General features: G+C 46.3%; 2 protein-coding genes across 11 annotated transcripts in view; one reads left to right on the top strand and one right to left on the bottom strand.

Moving 5' to 3' along the window:
• Positions 1-146: 146 nt before the first annotated feature.
• RHOF (ras homolog family member F, filopodia associated) lies at positions 147-26,021 on the bottom strand. Of its 10 annotated transcripts, XM_041489124.1 has the most exons (5): positions 9,907-10,115; positions 9,671-9,758; positions 3,535-3,644; positions 2,698-2,832; positions 147-580 (listed from the first exon to the last, which is right to left on the bottom strand). In XM_041489124.1, the coding sequence occupies exons 1-5, from the start codon at positions 10,069-10,071 to the stop codon at positions 416-418; spliced, it is 663 nt and encodes a 220-aa protein (XP_041345058.1). In that variant the 5' UTR covers positions 10,072-10,115; the 3' UTR covers positions 147-415. The 10 variants fall into 10 exon arrangements, 1 of the variants encoding a protein (XP_041345058.1); XR_005956958.1 differs by lacking the exons at positions 147-580; positions 2,698-2,832; positions 3,535-3,644; positions 9,671-9,758; positions 9,907-10,115 and adding exons at positions 14,074-14,850; positions 21,371-22,907; XR_005956953.1 differs by lacking the exons at positions 147-580; positions 2,698-2,832; positions 3,535-3,644; positions 9,671-9,758; positions 9,907-10,115 and adding exons at positions 18,957-21,593; positions 24,723-26,021.
• Positions 26,022-26,336: 315 nt separating this feature from the next.
• SETD1B (SET domain containing 1B, histone lysine methyltransferase) overlaps positions 26,337-27,191 on the top strand; it is a 43,611-nt gene continuing 42,756 nt past the window's right edge. Inside the window, exon 1 of the mRNA XM_041489167.1 lies at positions 26,337-26,831. Coding sequence (XP_041345101.1) covers positions 26,759-26,831 — 73 coding nt within the window. The 5' untranslated portion in view covers positions 26,337-26,758. The remainder of the gene's footprint in view (positions 26,832-27,191) is intronic.

Here is a 27,191-nt window from a genome sequence, read left to right as displayed (position 1 = left end):
AAGACAAAACTTTTTCTGTCTCTTCAAAGGTGCCTGCTTTAACATTGCTTCTGAAAGATTTGAGTTTTCTGGAAAAAGGCAGTAAATTGTAGCTCTAACGTGCCACAATTATTTTGCAGAGGAAGAAAAACCTCAACACTAAGTTATGTAGTAGCAGTTGCTGTTCATTGCAGTTTAAATAGTGAGTTGTTCACAGTTAGAAGCAAAAGCCAGATGGGTGAAGGCACACAGCATGAGTTAACCGTGATAAACAGCTTTGAAAACTCCATGAGAACAGTGTAACAAAAGTGCAAAAATACTAAAAATAATTAAAATTTTAAAATAAAAATTATCCTAGGAATACAAACATGTAAAAAAAAGTTTTTAAAGTGAAACTTTTTAAAATCTGAATCACTTGGCTCTTGTGCAGTCCAGATCATAACACTGAGCACACTCTCCGTTTCCTGTGGCCCTTGGCTTTCTTCATGGCACTCAGTGCAATGGTTGTGGCTTCTTTAAAAACATTTTCTATGTTCTCACGACATTTTGCTGAGCATTCCAGGTAAATTTGTGCATTAATCTCCTTGCAAGCTGCCTCACCCTGGAAAGAGCACAAAGGTAAGACAAGATGTAAGTTCAGTGGATGAGTGAAGGAAGATGAGTTGGGAAGAAAGGGAATTAATTTGTACATCTTTGCAATCATGAAGAAAGGAGCTGCCTCTGAGTGCAGTGCTAGAGTGTGAGTGGCATTGGTAATAAACTGAAGCACTGTAAATAAACTTGGTGTTTTTCCACTCTGCTGAACCAAAGCCTGGCCTAAGAGTTCAGAGCATTAGAGACTCTTGAGATGCAGAGTCCTGATAGAACAAAAATATTCTCAGTATTGAATTTCCTTAAACTAAATGCTGAGGTAGGTACCTAAGTAAGGATAAGATGTCTACATGGTGGTATTTTTTTCAAGCCTGACCTTAACTGTTCTGTGATGTCACCTTTAGTAATGAATGTCACATGCAAGAACAGAATCTGCACTGATGCCTTGCCTTGTTTTGCTGGTGAACATGCAGGAACAGGAACCTTGACTTTTGCTTTGAAGCATCACAAGGGCTCAGCCAAAATCCTCATAAAAACAAACAGGTGCTTGCATTTCTCAGCCATGCAATGGGAACAGGCTTGAATCTAAAATATTTCCATGCAATGCTGGTTGTGTGAAATCACTACAGAAAAAGCACAGTGATTTCTTACTTGTGATCCTTTTATTGTCCCTGCAGAGCCAGCCCCCAGGTTTGAATGCTTGTGAGCCTTTTACTGTGAATTCCAGGTCTGCAACCCATGGCTCACAGACTCTGCAATTATTCATTGTAATCTCTGGGAGTGGGGTCACTTGGGCTTTTACTGGGGGACTTTTTACTTTTTACTGGGTGTTTCTTCATATTTAAGCAGTTTGTCTCCTTCCAGTTGTTTGCAAGCTGCAGTGGTGGCAGATACTGTTCAGATCCTCTGTGCCTGGCATGGGAAACATCACATCGTGTGGCCCAAGGTGCCATCAGCTGTAAAAAACTGAGGTAGAGCATATTTCAGGGAGGAAAAACCAAGTGGGAGGGCTCACACAAGAGACAAAGTTTGTGTAACATGTGGGTCCTTGAGTTTAACTGCATAAAGTGGCAGTTCTGACTGGCCAGAAGTGTCTGTTGCTTGACTGGAACCTCTCTCATATAAAGATGGTGAAGGGATTTATTCATGCAAACAAGGGATAATCTGCAACTGTTCACAGTGACAGGCTGGGACCTCATCTGGTATGCAAGGGAGACAAACTAAAAGGCCCAGCATGGTTTTGTGGTGATGCAGTTGCAGTTTATTTTCCTGCTGTTTAGAAGAAGTGGTGATTCACTCAAGGTCGTAGTGCACTTGACCCTGTTCCCTGAACGTGTGTCTCAGTTTGAAAGCTGCTGTTCTTGCTCTGAGGTGAGAGGAGAGGATGGCTTTGTAGTTTAGGAAAAAAGAAAAAGAAAAATCAGAGGACCAGAGCAGAAAGGTCTTATGTGACATGGGACAAGCTGTTCCATCACTGTTTCTCCTGTACCTAGGACAGCTATGCCAGTGACATAACACTACTCATAAATTTAACTGCTTCATAATACTTAGAGATACTGATAATATGTAGTTTTCCTAAGATTACTTTAGAGACTTCAAAGAACAGTCCCTCATTTCAGAGAAACCTTGCAGATGTTCTTGCTATTTGCCTTCAAAGGATTTATTTTTAAGTGGGATTTGCAAAACACATTTATTCCAGAACGGTCATACTGGAATGGGTTCCTAACATCTCCAGTCTTTATCACAGCACTGATCAAAGCACCAGTGATGGCTGCAATGTAGGCTAATAACAATTATGAAGGAAGTCCAGCAAACTTGTTAAGGCTTACAAACTTGTAACAGTAATAACCCAGCTATGAAAGAAGAATGAGATGGCATTAGCACAGAAGGCAGATAGTTGTGTCCTTTAAAACAGCCCATATTTCTCTTTACTTTGGCACTAAAAATGGGTGGTGATTTGACCACTTCCAAAAACAACTTACATAAAGCTCTGTTAGTGTTGCCAACCATTTCTTTATCTGGATCACCTAATTTTGCAGTGTCAGTGATCATACCTGTGAGGAGCAATGCCACCACGTGCTTTATCTCCTGCCAGGAGGCCACCACTGTAGAAACACTGAAGTTTACCTGGTTGTAGGTGATGGGCTCCTGCTTGGCAGCCCTGAGCTTGCGCAGCTGCTCCTTGTCCTTCCGAAGGTCTGTCTTGCAGCCGATCAGCACGAGCGGGACACCCCGGCAGAAGTGATTCACTTCAGGATACCACTGTGGGTAGAAAAACAAAACTTTTACATCTGGTTTTTATTTTGTCGTTTGTTTCCTGAAATCAAAACAATCCAGCCAAGCAGCTTTTAATGTAAGTTGTAATTTCAGAGTTTTGGAGTTAGTCTAGTGGGGGGGGGGGCCCAACATGCACTATTTACATCCCAGAAGTGTTTAAAGTCAGCTGCTTTATAAAAACATAGTGGCATCTGTCTCTATGCCAACATGTTTATTTTCCATCTGTTTAAATTCTGAGGATCTACGCTAAAGTCACATTTCAAAACAGAATTTGGACTATGTCTTGCATTGTTTTCCTGGTGCTATGTCCAAGAATGCTTTGGAATGTTACAGAAATCCCAGCACAGAGAAGTGGTTGCTCTCATCTCTCCCCTGCAAATAAATACACACATGATGGAAGTAGTCTTGACTCTAAGTTGTGCAATGTTACTCATGTGACATTGCTACAGATAAAGCAGTGATTTAATTGCTGGTGTTGATCTTTTTAGTGAGAGTCAACCCTGGTCCTGAGCAGGGAGCCAGGGAGAGATGAGCCCCAGGTCTAAGGTCTGTGACCTGCAGCTCAGTGCAGGATGAGTGATCTGGGCATCTACATGCCCAGGGTACAGGACACTAAAAGCACCACCATCTCTAATCTGACATCTTGTCATATATCAGGCATGTGCAGTTCATTTAGGAGCCTCTTACCTTGGCTGCTACATTATCATAGCTAGTGGGGTTCATGACATCGTAACAAATTAACACGACATTGGTGTTCTGGTAAGAAAGTGGCCGTAGCCGATCGTAGTCCTCCTGCCCTGAAACACACAGGATGGTTTGGATGAAGAAATCTCTGTCCTGAGCAGGCAGAACAATGGGGATATGTACAGACACATACTGGAGATCAAGAACAATAGTACTATAATTTCACACTTGTTAAATTCCTTCCCTTGAGTACAGGAGATTCCCCCTCACTGACAAAACTGATGGTTTAGAATACAGAACACATCCTTGGCAGGTTTTAATAAAAAGCCAGCTTTGTCCACTTGCTGAGGACTTAGAAGCAGTTCTAAACACCGACTGCCAAGTTGCTGCTCAAAAATAAAGTCATCAAGAGGAATATGACAATTATTATTAAATATTTTCAGCTTAACAGTGGTGGTCTCCATAATCATTTGCACATGTGATGCTGTGAGGAGAAGAAACACTGTATTTGCTAGACAGGAATGGTGAAGTAGAAACCTTAGTGCCAAACCTGCTTTTCCCAGCCTGGTGAGCTGAGAGGAAGCAGTGATTACACACAGGATTGTACAAGCCATGCTGCAGCATGAGCCAGGCTTAACTGGCCTTTGAAGCAGGACTCCCCAGCAGATCTAAGGGAATTCTGCTGAATTCTGGAAAAGCAGGGGATTTGTCATACTTCTGATTAGGGATATTCTAGCACGTGATGTGACAAGAGGTAGCTGATCTGCTTCAGACCTGTACTCTTCCCATTACAGTAATCACCATGCCAGGGTCTGAAGGTGTCTTGCTTTGAGAGATTAAGTTAAAGAAAGCAGTAATTCCCTGATACAGCTGGCAGCTCACGGAAAAAAACCCAATCTTTTTCATTTAATAAGGAAGAAAGCATGATTCAAGCAGTCTTTAGAAGGTGTATTTGTCATTTGAATGCTGGAATCAGGCACGTGTCTGTGATGTACTGAATTTCCACAAGGAGAACTGGGAATGCTGGTCCTTCCCACTATCACCACAATCCACACACAGACCAGAAACTGCCCTACAGGCAGTTCCACATCTCAAATCTTCATGTTGATATTTCAAATGAAGGAATGCAGAAAATTTCAGTGTGCCCCAACTTTACAGCAACGATTCCTGCTCTGGCACCTGCTTCAGTCCAAAGTCATGTACTCATCACTTGCCAACGTTTTTGTCTCCAGTCTGAAGAACTGTAGATACTAGAAGGGAAATAATACTACAATATTTTTCTCCCTTCCTTAATTTAAATGATTGGTTGAGACACATTTTATTCCAAGGCAATCCCTGCTGGATAAGCTATTACTCAGTTTGCCCGAGATGTTTGTACAATGGGATCTTGGACTTGGACCATTTTGTATTTGAGCTTCCACAACAGCCATGGGCTCTGTGGGGAGGTGCAGAACAAAGAGGGATTGATATCTCAGGGTTTAATCCAGAAATAATACACAATTGACAAAATTATGCATGGTGTATAAACATTCAGAGCAAAGATTTTACTGCTTATCCCTTCTTATTCTCCCAAACCATCTACTTGTTTGCAACCGATTTGCCATTTTGTTGCTGAGATAATCCCTTAAATGCATTAAATACATCAGGTGCCAAACTTTTTTTTTCCCTCCTAACTTCCTCTAGTGCTGTGTAAAGTTTTCCTTGTTGAAGTTCAGGCCTCTGAGTTTCTAACAACATAACTTGTAAAATTAAAAGGTCCTTCAAGTTGTTGTTGGCAATTGGTGAGGCAGACAGGGCTGTCCCATTGGGAGAAACATGTTTATTTGCTTGGAATCTGAACAAACCTCTAAATTCACTCTCCTGGATGGGATAACAGAAAAAGTGTCTTTAGTTATGTGACACAACATGTTGTATTGCAGGTCAAAAACTATAGATATGCCCTGGTGAACTGCTCCTTCATCTTCAAATCCATTTTATTTTATTGGTTTTAAAGCAAACAATAAATGTGTGAGAAAATGCTGTGTAAAACATGGCTCTGTGTGCATTTGGAATGTGGGATACAGAGTGCAGAACAGGGTGGGGTGCAGAGAGCAGAAGGGGAAGGTGAGGTGGCAATTGCTTAACCTGTGTTACAGTCGGGTGGTTGCAGCACTCGTGGGGAAGGAGGAGGAAGCTGCTCTTTAGAAGCTCAGATGCAGCTCCTCAGCTGCTCAGGATGTAATGGGACCCAGATGAAGCTGTATCTAAACATAGACATCCCCCTCTCTGAAAACAATCCCTTTCACCCCCTGTCCTCAAGTGCTGCTGGTGAAATGCAAGAAAGAGCCTGGGAGACTTTTTTTCTCTGTAAAGCTGCTCAGTCTGTGGTCAGAGCTAATTTGGCAGAGATTTAGGTCTTTTTACTAAGAGTTTTAAAAAGGAGGAACAGAGGTGAACCTAAGCAGTAATCGAATGTCTATGCAAAGCCCTGTGTGTGCTTCCTCAAACACAGGCAACTGTTTTCTTTCCCCATTTAACACAAAACATGCTGTGGAGGAGTTGGTTAAGTATCTGCCTACGTGTGAGCACATCTGTGACCCCTCTGTCTTCCCCAGTTCATTGTACCATCAGAGACTTTGGGTTTTTCTAAAGAAAAAACTCCACCCAACTGAATTCACCTAAAATTTGCTAATTCTCTGCCAAGCTCCCAGTCCTGCGTGCCTCTGGGAGATGCTGTGTAACCACATCACTGCAGTCAGGCCCTGTGCTGGGGAGGGAGCTCTGGGGGTGGCTGAGGGTGAACAGAAGTGAAACCACAGGTCTCAGTCTCATGTGCGTGTTCACCTCTGTCTGCTCTTCCTCACCCCTTTGCCCATTCACCACCAAAGAAGTGCCAGCCCGTGAGCTGCTTGCCAGCTATGTTTTTTCCATATTCAGTTTAAAACAAATTGGGAAATGGACAGTCTTAGCAGGAAGAAAACTGGTAGAAGAGGACACTTGGAGCAGGAGGGGCACACATCAATTAAAAAATTGGGAGTTTTGTCTTACTTGGGCATGACTTCCCTGTCAAAGTTATGAGAAATTATTCTTGCATTCACTGGCTTTTAAAATTTCCCTGAAGACCTTGTGCTTCTGTCATCAGAGACCTGAAAAACCTCACTGGAGGCCTTGCATGTGCTTCCTGTCAGGCAGAGCAAGTACCCACAATGATGAGGCATCACTTCCTCCCCAGCCCAGCAGTGCTCTGCTCTCTGCTCTGAGAAACTCCTGCACCAGGAATTGAGCCTGGAGTCTGAACTGCACCTAGGGCATCAACACTGCCCCCTTGGCATGGAAAAACTACAGAGTTCATTTACCTCTCGGTGCCTTTGCCTCTGTCAAGCACAGCTGGAAGTGGAAATTTTTAATTGAAAAAGCAGCTGCAAAGGCTGTTTGCAGACCAGACAAGTGACGTTACAAAGCCTTCACACATTGCATATGTGTACCACCAACTTCCTGCAACAGCAAGAAGTGTTTGATGAGGAAGACACAGTATCACAGTGCAAAACGCTCAACAGAAATTATTTTTCTGCTACATTTTAGACTAATTCATTATGTTAATTTGTTACCAAAATTCTTGTCAAGAAAATAATACCTTTTGTATATTGAAACGTTTGTTTCTTTAGCTTTTTGTTTATGTCCTCCTCTCTCAGTAAGTAGGATCAAATGTTTGAGCTGCACAGGACTTGACAATACAAAGAATCCTTCCAACTTTAAACAGCCCATGGAGCTGACCTGTCCTTTACTTTTCCATGATGCTGAAGTACACCCAGCTCTATTTAGTGTTGCTCCAAGCAAGATCCTAAAAATACACAACTCTTGGTCGTAGTCTAACCCTTAAGGAACTCAACATCAGTTTTGTACTATTAAAAACAGGATGAGATTAAAATGTGTGCTCAAGTGAGTCCTTCCTCTAGCAAAACTTCCAGTTACAGAAAGAAGTTGAAAAGCTGCTTGAGTTACAGTTTGACAGAGTTTATAGATATATAACATAAAACTATGTAAGCAGCTTTGAAACAGAACCAAAATTCAGGGTTTTCCCCTTCCCAATCAAATGTATTAACCCAGGTGACAATCTCCCTGCTTGCCTTCTTGCTGTGTCTTATGCAAAGTGAAAGAAATTTAACAGGAAGGGAGGAGACATGTGTCAACAGCCTCAAGAAACTTGTAGCCTTGTGGCCATGATGCTGTTTTGGGAGGTGAAAAATGTTGGTTTTCGAGGTTTCCAGGCAAGAGATGGAAAGCAATTGTTCTTTCACACCAACAATGGCAGCTCCACTTCCCAAAGTGTCTCACAAGACACAAAATACACCCCACTGTTCTTCAGCTTTAGTCCAAACCAGTTTTTACAGCTGTGAATTCAATGTGGAAGGTACACACTAATATTTATATGCACAAACAGGGAAACTACAGGACGTGGTCACAGGACATGGGGTAATGGTTTTAATCTATCAGAGGGCAGATTTGTAATAGATAAAATGGAGAATTTTTTACACAATGAGGCACAGGCTGCCCAGAGAAGCTGTGGCTGCTCTATTCATGAAAACACCCAAGGTCAGCTTGGACAGAGCCCTGAGCAACCTGATCTAGTCAAAGATGTCCCTGTTCATTTTAAAGGTCCCTTCCCACCCAAACTGTGCTGATGCTGCAATAAGCCATCAGCTCAGTGAGCAGTCCCCGGGCTGCTGGGGGCTGCAGGGGCAGAGCTGGGCTCTGAGACACAAGGAGCTGTGCACTCCTGCCAGGCTCAGGAGAGCTCAGTGCTGCAATGCTGGACCTGCCCAGCCCACTGCCATCTCTGGATCCAGCCCATGCCCCTTACAGCCTGGAAGAGACTCCAAAGGCAAATGCTGGAATGTGTGGCATGGGGATTTTAAATGAGAGCTAGGAACCATGTGACAGGCAAAAAATCCACACTGACAGCAAACAAACATAAAAATCATGAGTGCAGTGGCAGGTTCTTGGTGCCAACACCCTGTATTAAGGAAATGCCTCTTTGGTTGCTCACACCAGATCCCAATCCTTCTCTTTTCCTCTAAAGCTCAGACCCAAACCCCTTGCCATGCAGTAGAAGGTATGTTAACCCAACTAAATGGACTTAGAACAGTAACACTGAACAAAGAAGTCACATTGGCAAATTGGGTGCTCAGGATCTTACTACGCTGTAGTAAAAGTTAGCAGTGAAATTCACTTCTAGATTAAAAGCCTTTAAAATTATGTTTTCAGCTATCACTTGCAGTACACAAGAAGGTAAGTGTGTTTTATTGCTATTAAAAATGACTGGACTGCATTCGGTTCTTATTTGTCTTGGTGTAAATTTGGAACAACTCCACAGGCTTGAACTGAAACAGATGATCTACACTGAGCTGAAACCAAGCACGTGTCAGTTTTAGGGTTCATTTAGGAAAGCAGCTGGATAGCAGAGTCTGGGAACTTTGAGTGAAGTTGAAATCATTTACACAAACCAATTCACAAGTTCTTCAAATGAACCTGAACAACTATCAGCATTTTCAAATAACTTTTACTGCCACGGCCTTTTGATTTTGAACACAAAACAGCCTTTTTCTCCTTCCCTATTCAATCACACATGGCAGCAGATTAAAATATTTTCCTGGTTGATTGTATTATGCTTTGCATCTGGGAATTGGGTTTTAATACTTCCAGATATGGTTGCTATTTGATATTTCTGAATTAATTGGGTTGTTAAGATAATGAATGAGTCGATGACCAGAAGTGCCATTAGACAATCAATTCTTTTTTTCTGGAAGTCACATTGATATGCAACTGGTAATGGTGGTTAGTTTGTTTGTACTTTCCTCTCTAGCAGTCTTACCTGCAATGCTTTGGTTAAACTATGCTGGTATAGAAGCAATTTGAAAACCTGCCCATCTTTACAGTCTGCAAATATTGGGCTGATTTAAGCTGACACCGAAAAATCTGCTGGAACAGAAATGGGGGTGCGTGCGCTCATGGGAGCAACACTTTACAGTTTCTGCTTATTTGCCAGAAGTTACGAAAGGCTGGGCCGGGTTTGGGCTCAGTCCCAGGCCAATGTCCCCGAGTGCTGCCATCGCAGTGGCCGCACAGGAGCTGGCCCTGGCAGGAAAGTGGAACCCCTTACCTGCGGTGTCGTACAGGTTCAGGGTGACCTCCTTCTTCCCCACCGTCACACTCGTTGTGTACTTCTCAAAAACAGAGGGCGCGTATTGCTGCAAAGGGAGAAGGATCTCGATGATCTCAGAGGCCTTTTCCAACCTTAATGGACTCAGTGATTGTGAGGAGCGGTGCTGGCAGGGCCCAAGCGCTGGGCCGGCCCCGGCTGCGGCCCCCAGCCCCGCGGGAGTGGCAGCCCCTCACCTCGGGGAAGGAGCCCTTGGCGTACACCATCAGCAGCGACGTCTTCCCGCAGCCTCCGTCGCCCACGATCACCACCTTCACCTCCTTCCTGCCCGACGGGGCGGCCGCGGGGCCGCGGGGCTGCTCCGCCGCGCCCTCGGGCACGGCCCCGTTGGCCGCTTCCATGGAGCGGGAGCGGGAGCGGAGCGGGCCCGGGGCGGGCGCAGCGCGGCCGGGACGAGGCTCCGCTCCCCCCACGCGCCCGGGGCGGGCAGAGCCGCCCGCGCCCCGCCGGGGATTGGCCGCGCCGCTGCCGCCGCCGCCTCAGGTGCCGCAGGGCCCCGCCCGGGCCCCCCCGGGCACTGAGGGAGCCTCTCCCACACCCCGGGCCTCATCGCCAGCCCGCGGCCGCCCGCAGGCTGCGGCTGCTCGGGGTCACGGCGGGAAGGCCCCTCAGCGCAGCGTCCCCTCAGCCCCGCCGGGGCTGCTCCGCCCGGCCGCCCGTCCGGCCGGGCATCCCTCGATTCTCCATCCCCCGGGACCATCGTGCCGCGTCCCTTTGCCCTTCCATCCACACGCCCTTCCCCATTTATTTATTCCCGTTCCATTTGTTCCCACATGGAGCCTCTCCAGCGCCGTGCAGGGTCCCGCCGAGTGGCCGGCGCTGAGGGACCGCTCCAGTTCCGCGCCGATGTGGGAGCAGTCCCGAGGCCGAGCGGTGAGGGCACGGTGAGGGCAGGCGGAGACCCCCGAGGCACCCCCGGAAAGGCACCTTGGTGCTGGCACTGGCAGTGACTCACTGCTTGTTTTCCGCTGATTTATTGCTTGGGAAAGAACCGACAGCTCCGCTCGTCATCTGGCTCACCATCCAAGGTGAGCTGCAATGAAAATAACTGGAATTTCTCATTTTAATTGCAGAGATGTGGTGGCCCCAGGCTTCCATGCGGCGTTTTTTGGTACCATGGAATGCAGGGGATCACAACAGCTGAGTATGTTTGCTCTGGAAGGGAACATAACTGCTGGATTATGTTTGGCTCCAATGCACAGGAGTGACACTGAGTTTTGGACAGACCTGCTCAGGCACAAATCTACCACCATTCAGCACAAAAACTCCACGTTTCTTTCCTGGCAGGAATTAGCACTGTGCTCTATCTTAAGTCAGTTTGCTTTTAAGAAATAAAAATTTCTTCAATTTTTTTTTTAAATACCACTTGTGGAAATAGCAACAAACCCTTTAAGGACACGCTCGGGCGTAGCAAGACCGTTTAATTCAAATATGGAAAAAAACCCAAACCATAATTCGAGTAAGGCTTTTAATTTTCCCCTGCGCAGTTGTGTCACTAGATGGCCTTCCAGACCCAACACAAACACCACTGCACTCGGTAAGGAGGATCCTGCTTTGTGCACAGGGCAAACAAAAAGCTAGAAAAGGATTTTTCTGCAATAGATAAGAAGGACCTGTCATACTTAACACAGTGTCATATAACTCAAATTATAACAATAAAAAAGCAGGCAGATTCATGCCTATTTAAAATTCACCATTATCCCGTGGAAAAAGTTTATGCAAGCACATGGAAATTGTCAAAAAATGCTTTACAAGCCACAGTCTTATAAATCTTATCTGGAACACAGGAAAAGCCATCAGCTCCTATCCAGTGTAATGGCTGAGAGCATTCCAATGGCACAGGAATGGATGGGCCAGGAAAGAATTTGTTTTATCCTGAAATTATTTATTTGGACCTGGCTCAAATCCAGTATTGCACTATGTATGATACAATCAGCAGGTAGAGTTAACAGTCATCCTGTAACTGAAGAATTCAGGGTTTTTTTTCACGTCAATTATTTCCATAAAGGGGATTTTTTGGGGGGATAAAAGTATTTTGTGGTTCATTATTAATTTGTGAAGTTTTGCTTTTTCTTTTGTTTTTGAGGGTTTTTTTCCCAAGTCTCACAAAACAGTCTTTACATTTCTCACAGCTCTGTCTCTTTGTATATTCTATACTTAAGGAAACTGTTAGATTTGCACACCTTTAGATTTGGGATGAAACAACATAAAATAAGCAGATTACAAATACTACTATAAACACTCAAAAGACTGTTTTAAAGTAATGGATGTTCTACTTATGTAATGAGTTAACTTATTATGGATTAAATACAACATTTCAGTATCTCAGGTACTTAATTTTAATTAGCAGCTATGCAGTGCTTTAGGCATATCATTTGGGTTTGGGCAAAAGCTAAGCCTATTTTGCTGACTCCAAAAAAAGTAAAATCTAAAATGGAATTGTGCCACTGATTTAAATGGAAGAAGATTCAACCCTCCATTACTGAAATTCAAATATGATCATTACTAATTGCAAGTGTCCATCTGTAGTTCAGTTTTGGCCTGTATATTGATTTTGGCACAAGTTCTTTCATCAAAAGCTTACACATCTGCAGCTCAGGGGTCAATGTATGTGTGGAGGTTCTCAGTGAGCACAACCAAACCAGGGCATTAGTGGGGTATGGAAGATATCTGTGCTCCAATCTTGGTGCCAATTTGTTGCTTCATGATCACCAAGGAAAAAGTTAGGAAGGAGTGAAAGGTTAGCAAACTGCTTAGGAAAACTGCTGGAGTTTGTGATTTTTAAAAGATGCTTTAACAGTCAGGGTGGTATTGATGGATAATTCAGGTTAGTCATGAAAACACCAAAAAAAAGACTCACAGATTAGGTTCAATATTGTTTGCACACACCATCTGCTGCACACTCCTATTGTTAGTTTATTTGGTAACACAAACTGGAAAAGAATGGGAACCTGTTCTTCCTTATGGTCATCAGAACTATGTTTTTGAAATACACTTCATTTTTTTCTTCATAACACAAACCTCAGTTTACAAAGACTTCAATGTAACAACAACCCATTTATGTCCAAGGGAATATTCATAAACTTAGTTAAGAAAGTGCATAACAAGACAGAGCCTTAAATACTTATTTTTTAACATCACCAGTGACATTTATTATTTGTGTTTTCAGCTATGAGGTCCCACTCCAGCATGTACTGAGCAAGAGCAATGCCTTGAAACATTCAGAATAGGAAAGACAGACCCTAAGGAATGGGATTTACCAAGTAAGTCAAGTGAATCTCTGATAAATTTCAGATGTTGTACAAGGCCAACAATTGCTTGTCATGTGCACACAGACTTACTGAGGGAGTCTCTGCCCCACGGAATTTATTATGGACAGGGCACAGAAGGAAGGGGGGAATTATGATGTGGGAGAGCTGAACTATCCCTGCACACAGCACAAAGTTCTGGTGACAGAATCAGTGTGAGGAGGAGCCTATGACAAAGCAGGTGTATACTACTCAAGGTGATTCCTCCTGTTTACAGAACAAATGAATAAAATTGGTTTTCAGTTGTACTTTTGCTCACAGTGCCAGCACTGCTCTGACCCTCACTAAACCCTCCACAAAATTTCCAAAATCAAAACTCCCCAGTGTCCTTGACTTTCAGCTGCTTCTCAGTTTCCATTTCTGCAGTGTTTCTCACTGTTCCTCTCTCACATGCAGAGCTCAACCATCTGTCCTCATGGTCTGATATTTTACACACATGCCCCCACCCCGAAAAATCCCTTGGGCCACATGATTCACCATCTATTCAAACCTTGCCATGTGCCTGGTTTTTTGTGTAGTGGCTCCTACTGATGTAAATCCCTTGTTCCATAAGGGCTCTCAATTGCCTTTTTCACTGAAGGCAAGGTGGCTGTGACACCTGCCAATCTCTGAGATGTTTAACCCAACCTAAAACATTATTACATTGTTGTTTGGCTGAGTAGGAACCATATTTTTTTCCCAGTGGGAAGTGCTGCCAGAAAGGCATTAACTTTCTAGACTATTAAGTAATATGGAAAAATTATATTTCAATAAGAAAATTTCCTTTCTGCCTTTTCATGCCTTAGAAATAGGTCCTGTTTCACTTGGCTCAAGTAGCCCCTACATTAAATCAATGCAGAAATCTTTGGATAAACTCTAAGCAAAATCTGTCTAAATGCTACCAGGGAGTTCAGAGGGTAGGGAAAGAAAATGGGACAAGGGGCTGCAAGGGGAGGTGTGAGACAAATTAATACACACAACTCAGCAAAATCAGGCAGAGAATATTCAGGCACTCTGATATAGTTTGGACAAACTTTATTCATCACACACTGATGACTACCTGGTGAGCAGCTATTTATAGGGAACACAAACTGTTTCTTGGTTATTTTCTCTGGTATTCTTTAAATCAGGCCCAACTCTGTGGGCCAAAAATGGCCTACTTGATACACGCATGGCCAACATGTTGTGTTTTGAATTTCATCTTTCATTAGAAACTGAGTTCTTAGCTTTGCAGTTGTGGGGGAAAACCACCCCATTTTACAAACCTGAAGTAAATCAACGTGGTAACATCTCATCCTGATACAGTAGGTGCTTAGAGGCAGTTTCAAGTTTCTGTTTCTCACTAAAGTGTGAACTCTCAAGCCAAATTCTGTTGTGAAAAATGGGTAACACAAGGTTAGGATCATCCTATGCTTTTCTGGAACATCAAACACAACGAGTGATCTCTGAAAAGCATGAAATGAACAGGCAAGAGTCTGCCAACACCTCCACAGCTCTGCCCCCATGGATCTGGGGATGTGTCTCCCAGATGTGCTGGCATGGCTTCCCTGAGCCATGGGCAGGAATTTTGTCACAGGCTGGCAGAGCTATCACAGCAATGCTGGATCTCATCCCCTGCCTCTGTGCTGGGAAGGCAATCTGGGGGTTTGGTGTAAAGAGGGATTCAGACCACCTCACTCCAGGTGAGATCTGCAGCTGTGTTTGCCATGGGAAGAGGCAGAAGCAGCGGGTTCAGGAGTGAGGCACAGCCTTGCTCGTGGCTGACAGAGATCAGGGCTCTGCTACAGAGCTGTGTGAAATTAGTCACCATCAGATGATCTTCTGCATCCAGATCTGCAGCAGAGAACACATCCCATCAGGAAGTAATTTGAGGAAATTTAGGGAAAAGGGTTACAAACAGTTTTGCTTGCAACACAATGTGTTCTTAGCCAGTATCCAACCAATCCCTTTAGTACAACCTCTAAAATCCCTCTGGCTTAGGCCTTCCTGTGTTTTCATTACCCAACATTCCACTTAACCCAGAAAGCATGAAGATGTTATTTTTTTCAAAATTGGAACACTCTCTGCACTATCTGCTTCCTTCAGATCACTTTTCCCTTCTTTTGTTCCCAAATTATGTAATTCCTTGTGGATAGAGATATTTTCTTTTCATGTATTTGCTAGTTCAGAACCCAAGAGGAGTGTGTGTTAATTAAGATGACCACAGCACCAGGGGAGGAGTTGCATTCAGCTGCTTTAGCTTACACACAGGGATTAATATGGAACGGGTGAGTCAACTGTGGATTGCCAAATCTGGGTTACACTCCCCAAAATTCTGTTGGAAGGCTCCTTTAAACCTGAAATATGTGGAGTAGTACTTTTTTTTGTGTGGCTGTAGAGAACATCAACTTTACATGAACCCAGGTTTGGATTCCTAAATATGCTTTTCTCTATGTGAGCTACAGTGCAGCCTGAACAAGAGTGTGTTTTACAGAGTCATGAGTCAGGTTTTGATCAACACCTCATTTCTGCACTCTTGCACTTGGCCCAGGCAGGAAGGTTTCAAACCTTTTGGACAAGGATGTGGGGAAACTGGGAATGTTCATAGAGGCAGAATAAAAGATGGTGAAGTAGGCTATAAGAGAATGGACTATGGATGAAGTAGGGCCATGTTTCTGCTGAGTAATGCATAGCACTGACATTAATGTGAATTTTGCATCCTCCCCTCTGATATCTGTGCAAACTTCCTACAGGAAGGCAGCAATGGCAGACTGAAGAGATTATGAAATCCTCTATTTATATGGGGGACACCAACATTTCTGCATGTTTTTTGTGGAATGCTGGATGTATGGGTAAAGCTAAGTGGGAAGTGCTTGCTCTGTCATTGGCTGGCTGGCAAGATGTTCATTCATAGAGGTGGAGGTTTGGCAGGAGCCAGAGGAGCTTGTGGCTTGTCAGAGCATGGGCAGGCAGAGCACAGGCCCAGACTGAATATTTCTCAGACCTGAGAGCAGCCATAACGTGGCCAGAGCAAACCCTGACAGGAACAGCGATGCTCAGAGCAGGTTAATTAATAACTTGAGGCGCTGGAAATAAAACCAGGTTGTAATTGAGTGATGTTTGCTTTAGAGCTGTGATTCTTGGCTTGTGCCTGGTTTGTGGGAGCTGACAGTGCAGAGTGGCCTGGCTGGATGTCCTCACTGAAAGTCACCAGAGCGGGTCAGGAAGGTGTTCAAGCAGTGGTGTGGGGTGGTGAGGGCAGGCACAGAGAGGAACAAGCTGACAGTGCTGGGTCTGGCACACTGCCCTGCCCTGCTCCACACCTCTGTCCTTGATGGCACATTTCCTGTGTGTTTCACCCTTCTTACACACATCTCACCCTTCCTGAATCTCCTGTAACAACAGGCACATTGTCAAGCTCCTCATTGCTTACCTGAGATTAACATAGTACCTCTGATTTCTTGAGCTGGGGAGATTTCCTGGTTAAAACTGTTCTAATTAAACTTAGATCTCTCATAAGGCTAAAAATGCCCCTGTGTGAATGGCAGCTGGATCTGCTTGTAAAATGTCAGTGTCCCAAGATCTTTAATGGTCTTGGGAGTCTAACAGTAGTACAGACAGTGCCTGTTCAAAGATAAGGGCTCCAGGCAAATGGAAGAAGGAAGCAAATGCAGCATCCCCATGAATCAGACATCTCAGACAAAAATTTTCTAAGTACAGGACACACCTGGCTGTGTATTTGTCAAGCATGTTATTGGCTTGAACTACACACACAGCATCCACAGCAAATAATTTTCATTGTAAGTCTGAGCGGGCACCTCCATTTTCCTTTTAGGACTCAATTTTGGACCTGGGAAAAAGTGTTCTCAGTCGAAAGGCCTCCAAGCAAGCCTGGGCTGGTCACAGCAGAGCAACAGCTGCACGAGCTTAAATTCCTCCCCACCCTGCTGTACGAGCTGTGCCCCTCAGTCCTGTGCCTGGAGGAGAGGAATGTCCAGCTTTCCTGCTTCCCTGCCAGCTCCACTGGCATTTCCTATTCCACAGCCGATTGCAGTTAGGCACCAACACCATGAAGTGCTTTTTCATGTGGGCAGTGCTGGTGGAACTAAGGGTTCCTTTTGGTCAGAACCCCCTGCAGATGTTTGTGACACTTTTTTCATTCCCCTTTATGCAACACGTCAGGCGCTTGTGATAATTTACTGCCACAGGAACCTCTTCCTGCACGCTGCTAACTGCGAGTCCTTCCGGACTGCTGGCAGGCACTGCCCAGGGAAAGGGAAAGACAATGTGCAGAGGAAGGTGTCAGGAAGCAAAGAGAGCCCTGTCCTGCTTCAGCAGCTCCCAGGAGAGAGACAGGCAGAAATGCAGCAAGGGCTGTGTGGGTTTAGTGGAAACTAACTCCAGTTAGAAACTAGCAATGGCCTGCCCTCTTGAAGGTTAAAACAACTAAAATATCTGGAAAAGGTATTTTAATTTAAAACTTACCTAAAAAAATAAAGAAGAAGAAGAAAAAAAAAGCTAAAGCAAGTTCAAAAATAACTCAGAAAGTAGACAAAGATAAGAACAGAGCCTGCAGGAGTCAAGTCTGAACAAAAGGCATGGGCTATGAAAGGAGAAAACCACAAATGGCAGGGGTTGAAATGTAAAATCTACAGTTCACTGTGAAACATGAAGGATGCTGTTGTATTCCACGCCTCCTCTTCCTGGGTGTAGCTGTCTCCACAAGGTGAAGGGCAGTAATGAATCAAGCTCCTTCCCTCTTCCTGGATTTTCAATTCAATTATTTGCAGGCTGTGCAAGTTCTGCTTTATTTCCCCTCTCCATATGCCACACTTTCCTCCTGTTTTTTTTTTTTTTTTTAATTCTGAACTGTGCCTTTGGCCTCTCTCCCATTCCTTTCTCCTCGGTGTGTGCCCCCTGCTCTGCCAGGATCTGCTGTCTTTGTAACCTCTGCTGTGCACATATGCTGGCTCTTCCCGGCCCTCCTGCCACCCCCTGCTCCACCGAGTGTCCCTTCTCCTCGCTCCAGCCTTTTTGCCAGCGGCTCCGTGAGCCAGCCAGGAAGAGAGCGATTTTGCCATGGCCACTGCTCCCGTTTCCATGCTGCCGGCTCCTCTCCAGCGATCAAGGGGAAGCCGTGCTGCTGCCCTCGTACAGCACGGGCAGAGACTGTGCAGCTGCTTAGCAACTGCGAGCTGCTGTAGCAGGGAGCCATGGACGGCTCAGCCTTCACCGAGCCGGCGCCTTCGGGCACACTCGGCTGCAACCCAGGACTCGGGGGACCAGCTGGGGCACTCCCCACTGTCCTGTCAAACAATAAATCAAGATGCAAATCCTTAACTGCAGGATTGAGAGCAGTGGTGGCAATGTCAAGGGCGAAACAAAGTCCTGGTCTCGTGTCGCATCGCACCAGTGGGAAGACACTGCTCTCATTTGTAAGCTGAACTCATTCCATTTGATCTTTGCCATCGGTTTCTGGCTGCAACGTTTTATACTCCATCACTTATAATCAGAATGTTTCTTGCATGTGCTGCATGTGTTAAAATGGCTCCCAGGTCCCCAGCTACCATCATATCCAGACTGTTTAATGAAGTGTCCAGAGACAAAAGTAATTTAATGCATAAATATCCTTTTAGATTACTTATTTGTATCTTCATTTCCTTCTGATGCAAGCTTTGTAAGTGCCCGGCATCTTTAAATGGTACATTCTTTTAATTCTTTCTCTTTTATTTTTGTGAAACTGTACTGTTCAGGGGCCATGAAGCACTGAACTGTTTTGTAATTCAATGGCTTTAGAATGCTGATTAGAATTGCCAGCCGTCTTGATTTATTTCATGATTTTATAAACTTGAAAGCATTCTAAAAAATAACCAGTTCTACATCCTGATAGGATCACAGCATTTCAATGGCAGCAGCATTTCAATAGGCAAGAAGCAACACAAAACATTCTGCAAGTCAGGTGTTGAAACAGCTTCTTTATTCCTTTATAGCTCGAGAAAGATTAGATCTCTGAAAGCACTCACTCCCTACCTTACAGAGGTGGCTTTGTCATAATACTTGCAGAAATAATATGATCACATACAGTTTAAAAAGTAATACACCTCCCCCCCACCCCAAGCTACAGCAAATAGCCAACATATCCATCAAAATTTGTCTGGATTTTAAACACAGTAAATGTTTGTTCCACTGTTGGGTGTCACCATGCATCTCTGCACCCCGGCAGCCAAACAACACAGCCTAGTGATTCCCTGTCATTGTTCAAGGCTGACATCCCATGCATCTTCAGAGCATGCTGGGACACAGGTGAAATCTGTCAGCAGGTTGCTTATTTTGGCTGACAATTCCCTAGACAGATCATCTGCTGTTCTTAGGAAGGAATGAAAATTTTCATGGCAAGAAAATCTGAACAGGCAAATACCCTGTCCATATTCCTATTCAATATTCCTTTGATATTCTTAGCCTGGTTTCCTAAAAATAAAACTGTCTAATGCGACTGTGTTGTTCTATGTCATTTCCCCCCCTCCTTCCTCCAATCTCAAATTTGGCAGGGGGAAGAAGTCCCTAATGTATTTAGGTCTTGAATGAACAGCTGGATACAGAGTATGTAGTGAGGCATCCCGTCTAAAAAAAAAACCCATCTAACAGGAAGGTCTCAAAATGTACTTTGTAACCACCCTGCCCCAGACCTCTCATCTTTCTTTTATGGGTCCTGCAACCACCTGTTTTTTGCTCGGCATTATTTCATGGCTACATAATAGACACCAGGGCAGGCAAGTGTTGCAGTGTGCCTCTGGCTCCCTTCCAGCTCCTAAACCGGGCTTTCTTCCCATGCAACTGGGGTGTGGCAAGGGATGGTGTGGAACCAGACCTCCTCCTGACACAATATTGACACTGCTGAGGTGTGTGTACACACACCCCGAACCAGGAAACACCCACAGTGCAGATAGGCTGTTTATCTGGAAGAAAACATAAATTCATAACCAGTTTGTAGGTGACACTAAGCAGTATCAGAAGGGAGTATCAAATAAAAATAATAATTTAAAAAGGCCATTGCAAGCAACAACGCTAAGAGGACCAGAGTAAAGCCATACATGCAAAACAAAGAGCACAATTCTGCAGTACAGGGTTGTCATCCTGAGGAGCAGATCTGAGAGCATTTTAGGTGCCATGCTGGGAAACCAGCTGAACATGGGCTGGAGTAATCCCTGGATGCCTGACAGACACATCTGAGCCAGGAGGGCTGTTGGCTCGGGCATGGTCACTGCCCATGGCTCTGTCCCCTTCTGCCCGGATCAAAATGGTGACAAACGGGAGCAGGAACAATTACAGGATTAGTAAAGATGGACCCGAGGGGGAGCTCTGCAGCCTGCAACAGAGTGTTTAAATGCTCAGCTTGCACACAGCTATGAGGGGATGGAAATCTGGTCATGGAGCATTCCTCTGCCAAGGAGACTGAGGGACAGACACATCCAGAAACTGAAAGCAGAAACTAGACAAGTTTAAAAAGGTACTTTGATTTCTAGTCTGTCAGGCAGATTTTTGATGGAAACAATTTACCCTTATTTTACTCCCTTTCACAGCCCATTTGAAAATGAAAATCTGATCTTTATCTAAGCTGCAGCTATGCTGCAGTTAAATTCTTTCAAATGGGAAAAAGCCAAAAATTCATAAAAATCAAGAGACCTGCATAATGCAGGAAGTTGAACCAGATGAACCTTGGTCTTTTTTGTCTTTTATAATCTATTAACCCAGTTTCCCTGCACAAGCAGTGGATTGTGACTTGAAAACCTTCAATATAAAGGATTCTGTGTACAAGGCAGTCTAAAACAAAATGTTGTAAACAGTCAGGATCATTGTTTGGCAGAACAGCTGCATATTTTTTATTTCACTTTGCCTCTCAATCTAATTTGCTCTTGTTGCAACACTTTGCCAAAGAAATTAAATCACTTCTTATTGATAACAGACAGTGATATAATTAGCATAAGAGTTTTCCACTCAACAATGCCAGGCAGGGACGCTGTGGGCAAGAACAAACTCCTTTGCTTCAAGAATGTGCACAGAGTCACCACAAGCTGTTCAGAGAAAAAAAATCTTTCCCCCCCGCCTTTCCCTGAAAGATCTCTTTATCTAAAGAGTCTCACGCAGCAAACCAGGGTCAATCTAACTCAAGTATGAAAGTCTGGTTTGACCTTTCTGGGATTTAAACACGCTGTACCAGAACATTTCGCTTTTCAGATACGAGGTTCAGCCATGAAACCACCCACTCTGAGAGCACAACTGGTCTCAACTGCCTTGGCGACTTTTAAACTACACTGAACATTATAGTCATTTAGAAACTCTAAAAAACGGAAAGAAATTTTCGGCTCAGACTTACAAAAACAACTTCCAGAAGTGCTGAGGACTCACACAACTCACTGGGGCGGCACGGCAGGCTCGCTGTCCAGCGCCTGCTGCCCCAGCAATTTCTGGCCCTGGTTTGCACGTACGCAGCGCCAGGCACACGCGTTAGGACCTCTCCCAGCTGCAGCACTTCACGGATTCTACCACCGGGAACAGCCGTCCTGGACAATGATTAATCGCAGACAAAGATCAGAGTCCTGGAAAAATATGCAGAGAGATGCAAGTACAGACAAAGCTGTCTAAGCTCCCACAGTATTATGGTCTGGCTGTGTCGCTTCAAAGCTGCGTTAGGCAGAGCTGGTTTGCTTCAGGGTTGGATAGATCAACGTTACGGTTTAAATGCTGGTATTGCTAACAGCCAAATATATATTTAAACATAAATCTTAAATCCCAGGAAAGTTAATAGCCCGATGCTGTTTAAATATGCCTTTTTTAGTCGCTTCACGTGCTGACTTAACTCATTACGATGCAAGCTGCAGAAACGTTTTCACTACAGTTCAAAAACCCCTGCAAACACGAGCCCAGCTCTGCGCCGTACTTTGATCTACACGTCGCCTCTTTCGGCCATTTCCAGGAAGCTGAAATGCTTTTCACCTCTATTGAGAGATACCAGAGGAGCATTTTAATGGTGTTCAGCTAAGAACAACGTCACCGTTCCTTCCGATTTTGCCAGCAGACGGTCACAGGGAGCCGCCGTGACCCGGGCCGGGTGCTCAGGGCTGGCTCCAGCGCGGGCCCGGCGCTCCCGGCCGGGCAGGGACCGAGCGGCGGCTCGGGCGGCCCCGGCTCCGAGCGCCGCAGCCCCCGACAGGGCTCGCAGCGCTACAACGCCAGCCTGGCACTGCGGAAGAGCTTTGGTTTTGTTGTTGGTTTGTTTGGTTTTCTCCCCCTCCATGGGAACGTGTTCTGTTTTGTGCGGACGGTTTGTCGCTTGTTCTCGACATAGAGGCTGACCCGGTGAGGAGCGAGGGGGGGAGCGAGGAATGGAGCGATGAGCGCAGTTGTTGCGAAAGGCGCGGGCTGCGGTGCCTCCTTCGCGGCAGCACCCTGCTCCCTCGCAGGGAAACAGCCCTGAGCCTCGGCACATACCACAGCACAGGTTGTACAAACCCACGGAGCGGCTGGTGCTGAGCCGCAGGAGCTGCGGGCAGGGCGCACCCTGCCCGGCACATGCCGCTCCCGCAGACAGCCTCTGCCAAGCAGCCACTTACCTTCTCCCTCCCTCAGAGTCCGCAGGACGGTCCTGCTCTAGCCTTACCAGGGAGGCCACCTCTCTACAGTGTTTGCTTTTCCTCCCTGTCCTGCCCTCTGAAGTGGTTGCTCAAGCCAGGCTTTCCTGGCTCACCTACTCTTGGGTCTGCAGTGAGCACAAGCTGCAATTTTCCGCAGAGCACAGCGAGGCTTGTGAAGTTCCGAGATAACCCTCAGCCTCCACTCAAAGCGAGCTGCAGCAGAAGCTGCGCGGGGGAAAAAAAAATCCCACAAAAAAAAAAACCCAAAAAAAAAAAAAAAAACCAAAAAAAACAGAAGGGGGAAAAAAAAAAAAAAAAAAAAAAAAAAACCAAAAACAAAAAAAAAACCAAACAAATCAGAAGGAGGAAAAAAAAAAAAGAAAAAAAAGAAAAAAATAAAGACGCCACATGTAACACCTCATCGGGCCATGGCGGCTCCACTGCAGCGCGGCACCGGCTCCGCGCCAGCCCTGCCCGAGCGGGCCCGGGGAGCTCGGCGCTGCAGGCCGGAGGAGGCAGGGCAGCGCTGCCCCGGCTGGGTGATGGCGGAGGGGGGAACAGCCCAGGAGAGGCAGAGAAGGAAAACAACAAAGAGCCATGTGACGGGGAGCGGCGGCCGCGCTCCCCCCGGCGCACCCGCTCCGGGCGGGGAGGTGGCGGCGCCGCCCGGCCCCTCCCGCGGCCAGCGCTGCTGGTTCCCCCCGTCCCCCACACTGCCGGGGATTTAATATTTTTGTGCATTTTATTTTTTTCCCCTTATGCGTGTGGGGAAGGGGGGTGTTGTTGTTTGTTCCTCTTTTTCCCCCCTCTGCATTAGGCGACTTCCATGGCTTGCTGTTTATAAAGAGAGCAGGAGGCTGCAGCGGGGGAAGGGCGGTGTTATTTATAGCAGCCGGGGCTGCGCCGGCATTATCCGAGCTGCCTTTGTCCTCCCGGCCGGCCGCCCCCCCACCCGGCCCGGCTGGAGCGCCGCCAGCCCCGCTGCCGCAGGGCGCTCCCGCCATGTTGTGTGCGGGGAGAAAGAGCCGCCGCTCCCTGCCCAGCTTCGCCCTTCCACAGCCCCTCACAAAGCGCTGGGGGAAGGGGGGCGGGAAAGGAAAAAAAAAAAACCAAAAAAAAAAAACCCCAAAAAAACCCCAACACCCCAAACCCATCATTTCCCTGCAGCGCCCGGGACGCGGAGCGCCGGGAGGCAGCGGGGGGAGAGCCCGCCGCGCCACCGCCCAGCGCTGAGGAGAACGCGGCGCCGAAGGGAAGGAGAAGCCATGATGGCGGCTGCCCTCACACAACACGGAGCACGACCGGGAGCGCCGTGCCCGCCGCCGGCCGCTCCTCCCGCCGCCCGGGACACGGTGCTGCCGCAGCCTTTCACATAATAAACCCACCAGAATTCGGCGGGGAGGCCATTTTCGTGGGCTGGGTGGCGGCACTAAAGCACAACCGCTGTGAATATCAACTGCGTCACGGCTCTCCATCTGTAACACTCAGGCTGCAAAGGGTCCCTCACTTGGAAGGAAACTCCCTCATTTTGGATATACTTCCAGATCTCCTTTTTCCCCCCTCTCTCCAAGTCACTGCCTCTCGGTATGAAGGATTTTACAGTGCTTTCTAGGGAGACATCCGCCATTAAGACTCACCGTCGTGAAAAACACCCCCCCATTTTGTTGCCTGTTTTTTGTCGAGCTTCTGTAATTAGACGGATAAAACATGTAAGGGATCCCTACCACCACCACCGCCTTCTCGCCTTTTTTAACATCAACCTCACTAACATCTTACTGTTCACAGGCAGATTTTTTTTTTTTTTTTGTGCTTTCAATTTAACAGCCACGTAATGCCTGCAATGGATTCACAGCGTCTCTCCGCACCAAAAAAAACCAAACCCACCCAGGGCTGAGGACGACCAAGAGCTTTGTGCAGAAAGAGAAATCAAATCCCTCCCTGAAAACAGACGTTTCAGAGGCACTGTTAGATGTTTCTGAGGAGAAGATCGCCACCGCTTTCAGACGACCATTGGGATCTTTCCACCCAGGACAATACCATTAGCTACAGGCCTGGGCTATTTGTTCCTCTGCAAGGGCAAAAGGGTTTACTTACCCGCACACCATAGTTGAATGCAGCTCTGAAGGTGAAGTTGTTACTCTTTTTTAAAATAATGGCTATAAGTATATATATGATCTGTATCACCACTTCTCTCGTAAGTTTGCGAGCCAAAGCGGATCTTGTTAAGATAAGTTACGGATCTTTGTGTGGCAGTGGTCTAGCATCAAAAAAAGATGAAAAAAAGGGGGAAAAAAAAGCTATAGAAAAAGTCCAGCTATGTTGACTGACCGTACACAGGCGAGGACTCCTGCTCGAGGCTTAAATCTACCTTCCTGTGGCAGATTTACTCTGTACATAAAAAGGACGTTCAGTGTTTTTCCACAGAGCACGCAGACACTAAAAATACTCTCCTCAATAGTTTTAGGCTGCACATGTCAGTGTGAAAACACCTAGTTAACATTTACTGGTGCTGAACAACTTTTAAGCATATCTTAGTCAGATAGTTCGCTTTATAAGTAAAATATTTCAAAAAGCATAAACTGGTTTAAACAGACAAAAACATAAGACATGCAAATGAAGGCTTAGCAATAAGGACCACTTCAGTAACATTAACATGAAAACTACACTTAGCAAGGACGGAATGGATTGGGTACTTACAACGTAAGAGGAAAGAAAGAGAAAAAGCTTATCATAGTAAAATTGCCTTATTTTTTGCCAGAATTCACTAATCCTATACCTATATTTAAAACATTACCTTTTAAGCACCAAAGGAGTTAATAAAAATGGCCAGGAATCAAGTGTTTAATACAAGAGAGAAGTCTCTCACATTTATTGTTCAGTCATCAGAGCTGCTTAAAGCTTAAAAACCCCCAAAACAACAAAAAAATATAAAAAGAATGTATTTACTCTTTTTTTGTTGGCATTCGAAATTGTTAACTGCTGACATAGGGTGTGCCATGACCTAGTTACACAAGACAAAGATGGATCCCGAATCATAAGGGTGAAAAAAAATCCGCATTACTTTTTTTTTTTTTTTTTTTTGTTAAGGGTTTGAGATATATATATATATATATTTAAATCCTCCTTCTTCAGTGAGTCGTCTGGCACCGTGCTAGAGGCTCCCACCACCCCGCGTGGTGTGGATTCACATGGCGGATCCCCCTTTATGGAACAAAGGAAAAGCCCAGTTGGCCATTTCGCTCCACTGCAGAAAAATGGCTGCGGGTCCCGCGGCCTCTCCTTGGCTTCTGCCGCGCGGTGCTTTTACCCCGCCGTCTAATAACTCAAGCCCCATGGAAGCCGCGCTCCCATTGGCTGCGCCCGCCGCGCTGCCGCCGCCCCAGCCAACCCCGCGCCCGCCGAGCGCCGGGGGCACCGCGCCGCCCGCCTTTAATACCGAAAACAAAATGGAACCTCCCCGCTGATTGGCTGATGAGGGCTCCGGACCTTTAATAAGCAAAGCTGCTCCCCCATCTTCTATCACCCCCTCCTCTGCGTGTGTTGCCACCCCCCCTCCCGCCAGCCCCCCCCGCACTCTCCGCCGCAGCAGCGCGGCGGGTCCGCGCTCCACCCGCCCCCGCGGTCGCCCGGGCTCGCCGAAGTCTTCCCCTTAAAAAAAAAAAAAAAAACAACGAAAAAAAGCGAAAAAAACTACCAACTTGTCCCACCTATAGGTCCATCTTGTTTAGAAACAGTTTGCTCTAAGGTAAATGCAGCGGGCAGATTCCACTCGCCCCCCCGCATGCCGTTAACCCCGCGGCGGGGAGGGAAAAAAAAACCGCGCGTCCCGGCGGCGGCCCATGCGGCGGCGCTCGGCGGCGGCGGGGCGGCGGCGGGCGGCCGCGGGCCGGGGGCTGCGCGGCGCGGCCGCCGTGAATGTGCAGGCGGCGGAGCGCGGTTAGGCGTTCGCGGCGCTCGCAGCGGTGTATTGTGGGATCCCGGCCGCCGCCAGCAGCGAGCACACACACAATATGTGGTGGCTCGCGAAAACGGGAGGCAGGAGCCTGGCGGGCAGCCCGCGCCGGTAACCGGCCCCATGTGAGACGGGAGCTCGCCTTTCGCCGCCCGGAGACGATCGGCCGCCCAGCGCGATGTCTTTCCGAGAGACCAAGGCGGGGGAAAAAGCCAAGCACCCTGAAGATCATGGCAAAAAGCAGAGTTCAAGTGAGATTGGGTCTTTTTTTTTTCTTCGTCGTCTTCTTTTTTTTCTTTCCTCCTCCTCTCCTCCTCCTCCTCCCTCTCTGCCTCTTGTCTGGTTGGGGTGGAAGGGGGGACCCGGTTGGCAATTCCCCCATTTTGGGGCTCGCTTCGCGGTGGATTTCCTCCCTGCCTGGGTGTGTAGATCGGGCGGCTCGTTAAAAAAAAAAAAAAAAAAAAACCCGCACCGAAACGAAGATGTCTTTGTTGAATATTTTTTTTAACTTTATGGTTTTTAGTGTGGTTTTTCTTTCTTTTCGCCTTCCCCCTTTCTCTCTTCCCCCCCCACCCCCCCCCGCGCTTCTGGTCGGGTACAGCGACGGGAGA

This window comes from Pyrgilauda ruficollis, unplaced genomic scaffold, assembly GCF_017590135.1.
Source record: "Pyrgilauda ruficollis isolate IOZ18807 unplaced genomic scaffold, ASM1759013v1 scaffold9, whole genome shotgun sequence".
NCBI lineage: Eukaryota > Metazoa > Chordata > Aves > Passeriformes > Passeridae > Pyrgilauda > Pyrgilauda ruficollis.
The sequence above is the reverse complement of the archived record's forward strand: the minus strand, read 5'-3'. Positions and strand labels throughout refer to the sequence as shown.

Coding starts and splice junctions, on each gene's coding strand:
- RHOF (XM_041489124.1), bottom strand. CDS start 10,071: ATGGAAGCGGCCAACGGGGCCGTGCCCGAGGGCGCGGCGGAGCAGCCC. Junction 3,645..9,670: donor GAACCTGTACGACACCGCAG/GTAAGGGGTTCC, acceptor TGTGTGTTTCAG/GGCAGGAGGACTACGATCGG. Junction 581..2,697: donor AGCCCATCACCTACAACCAG/GTAAACTTCAGT, acceptor TGCTCTTTCCAG/GGTGAGGCAGCTTGCAAGGA.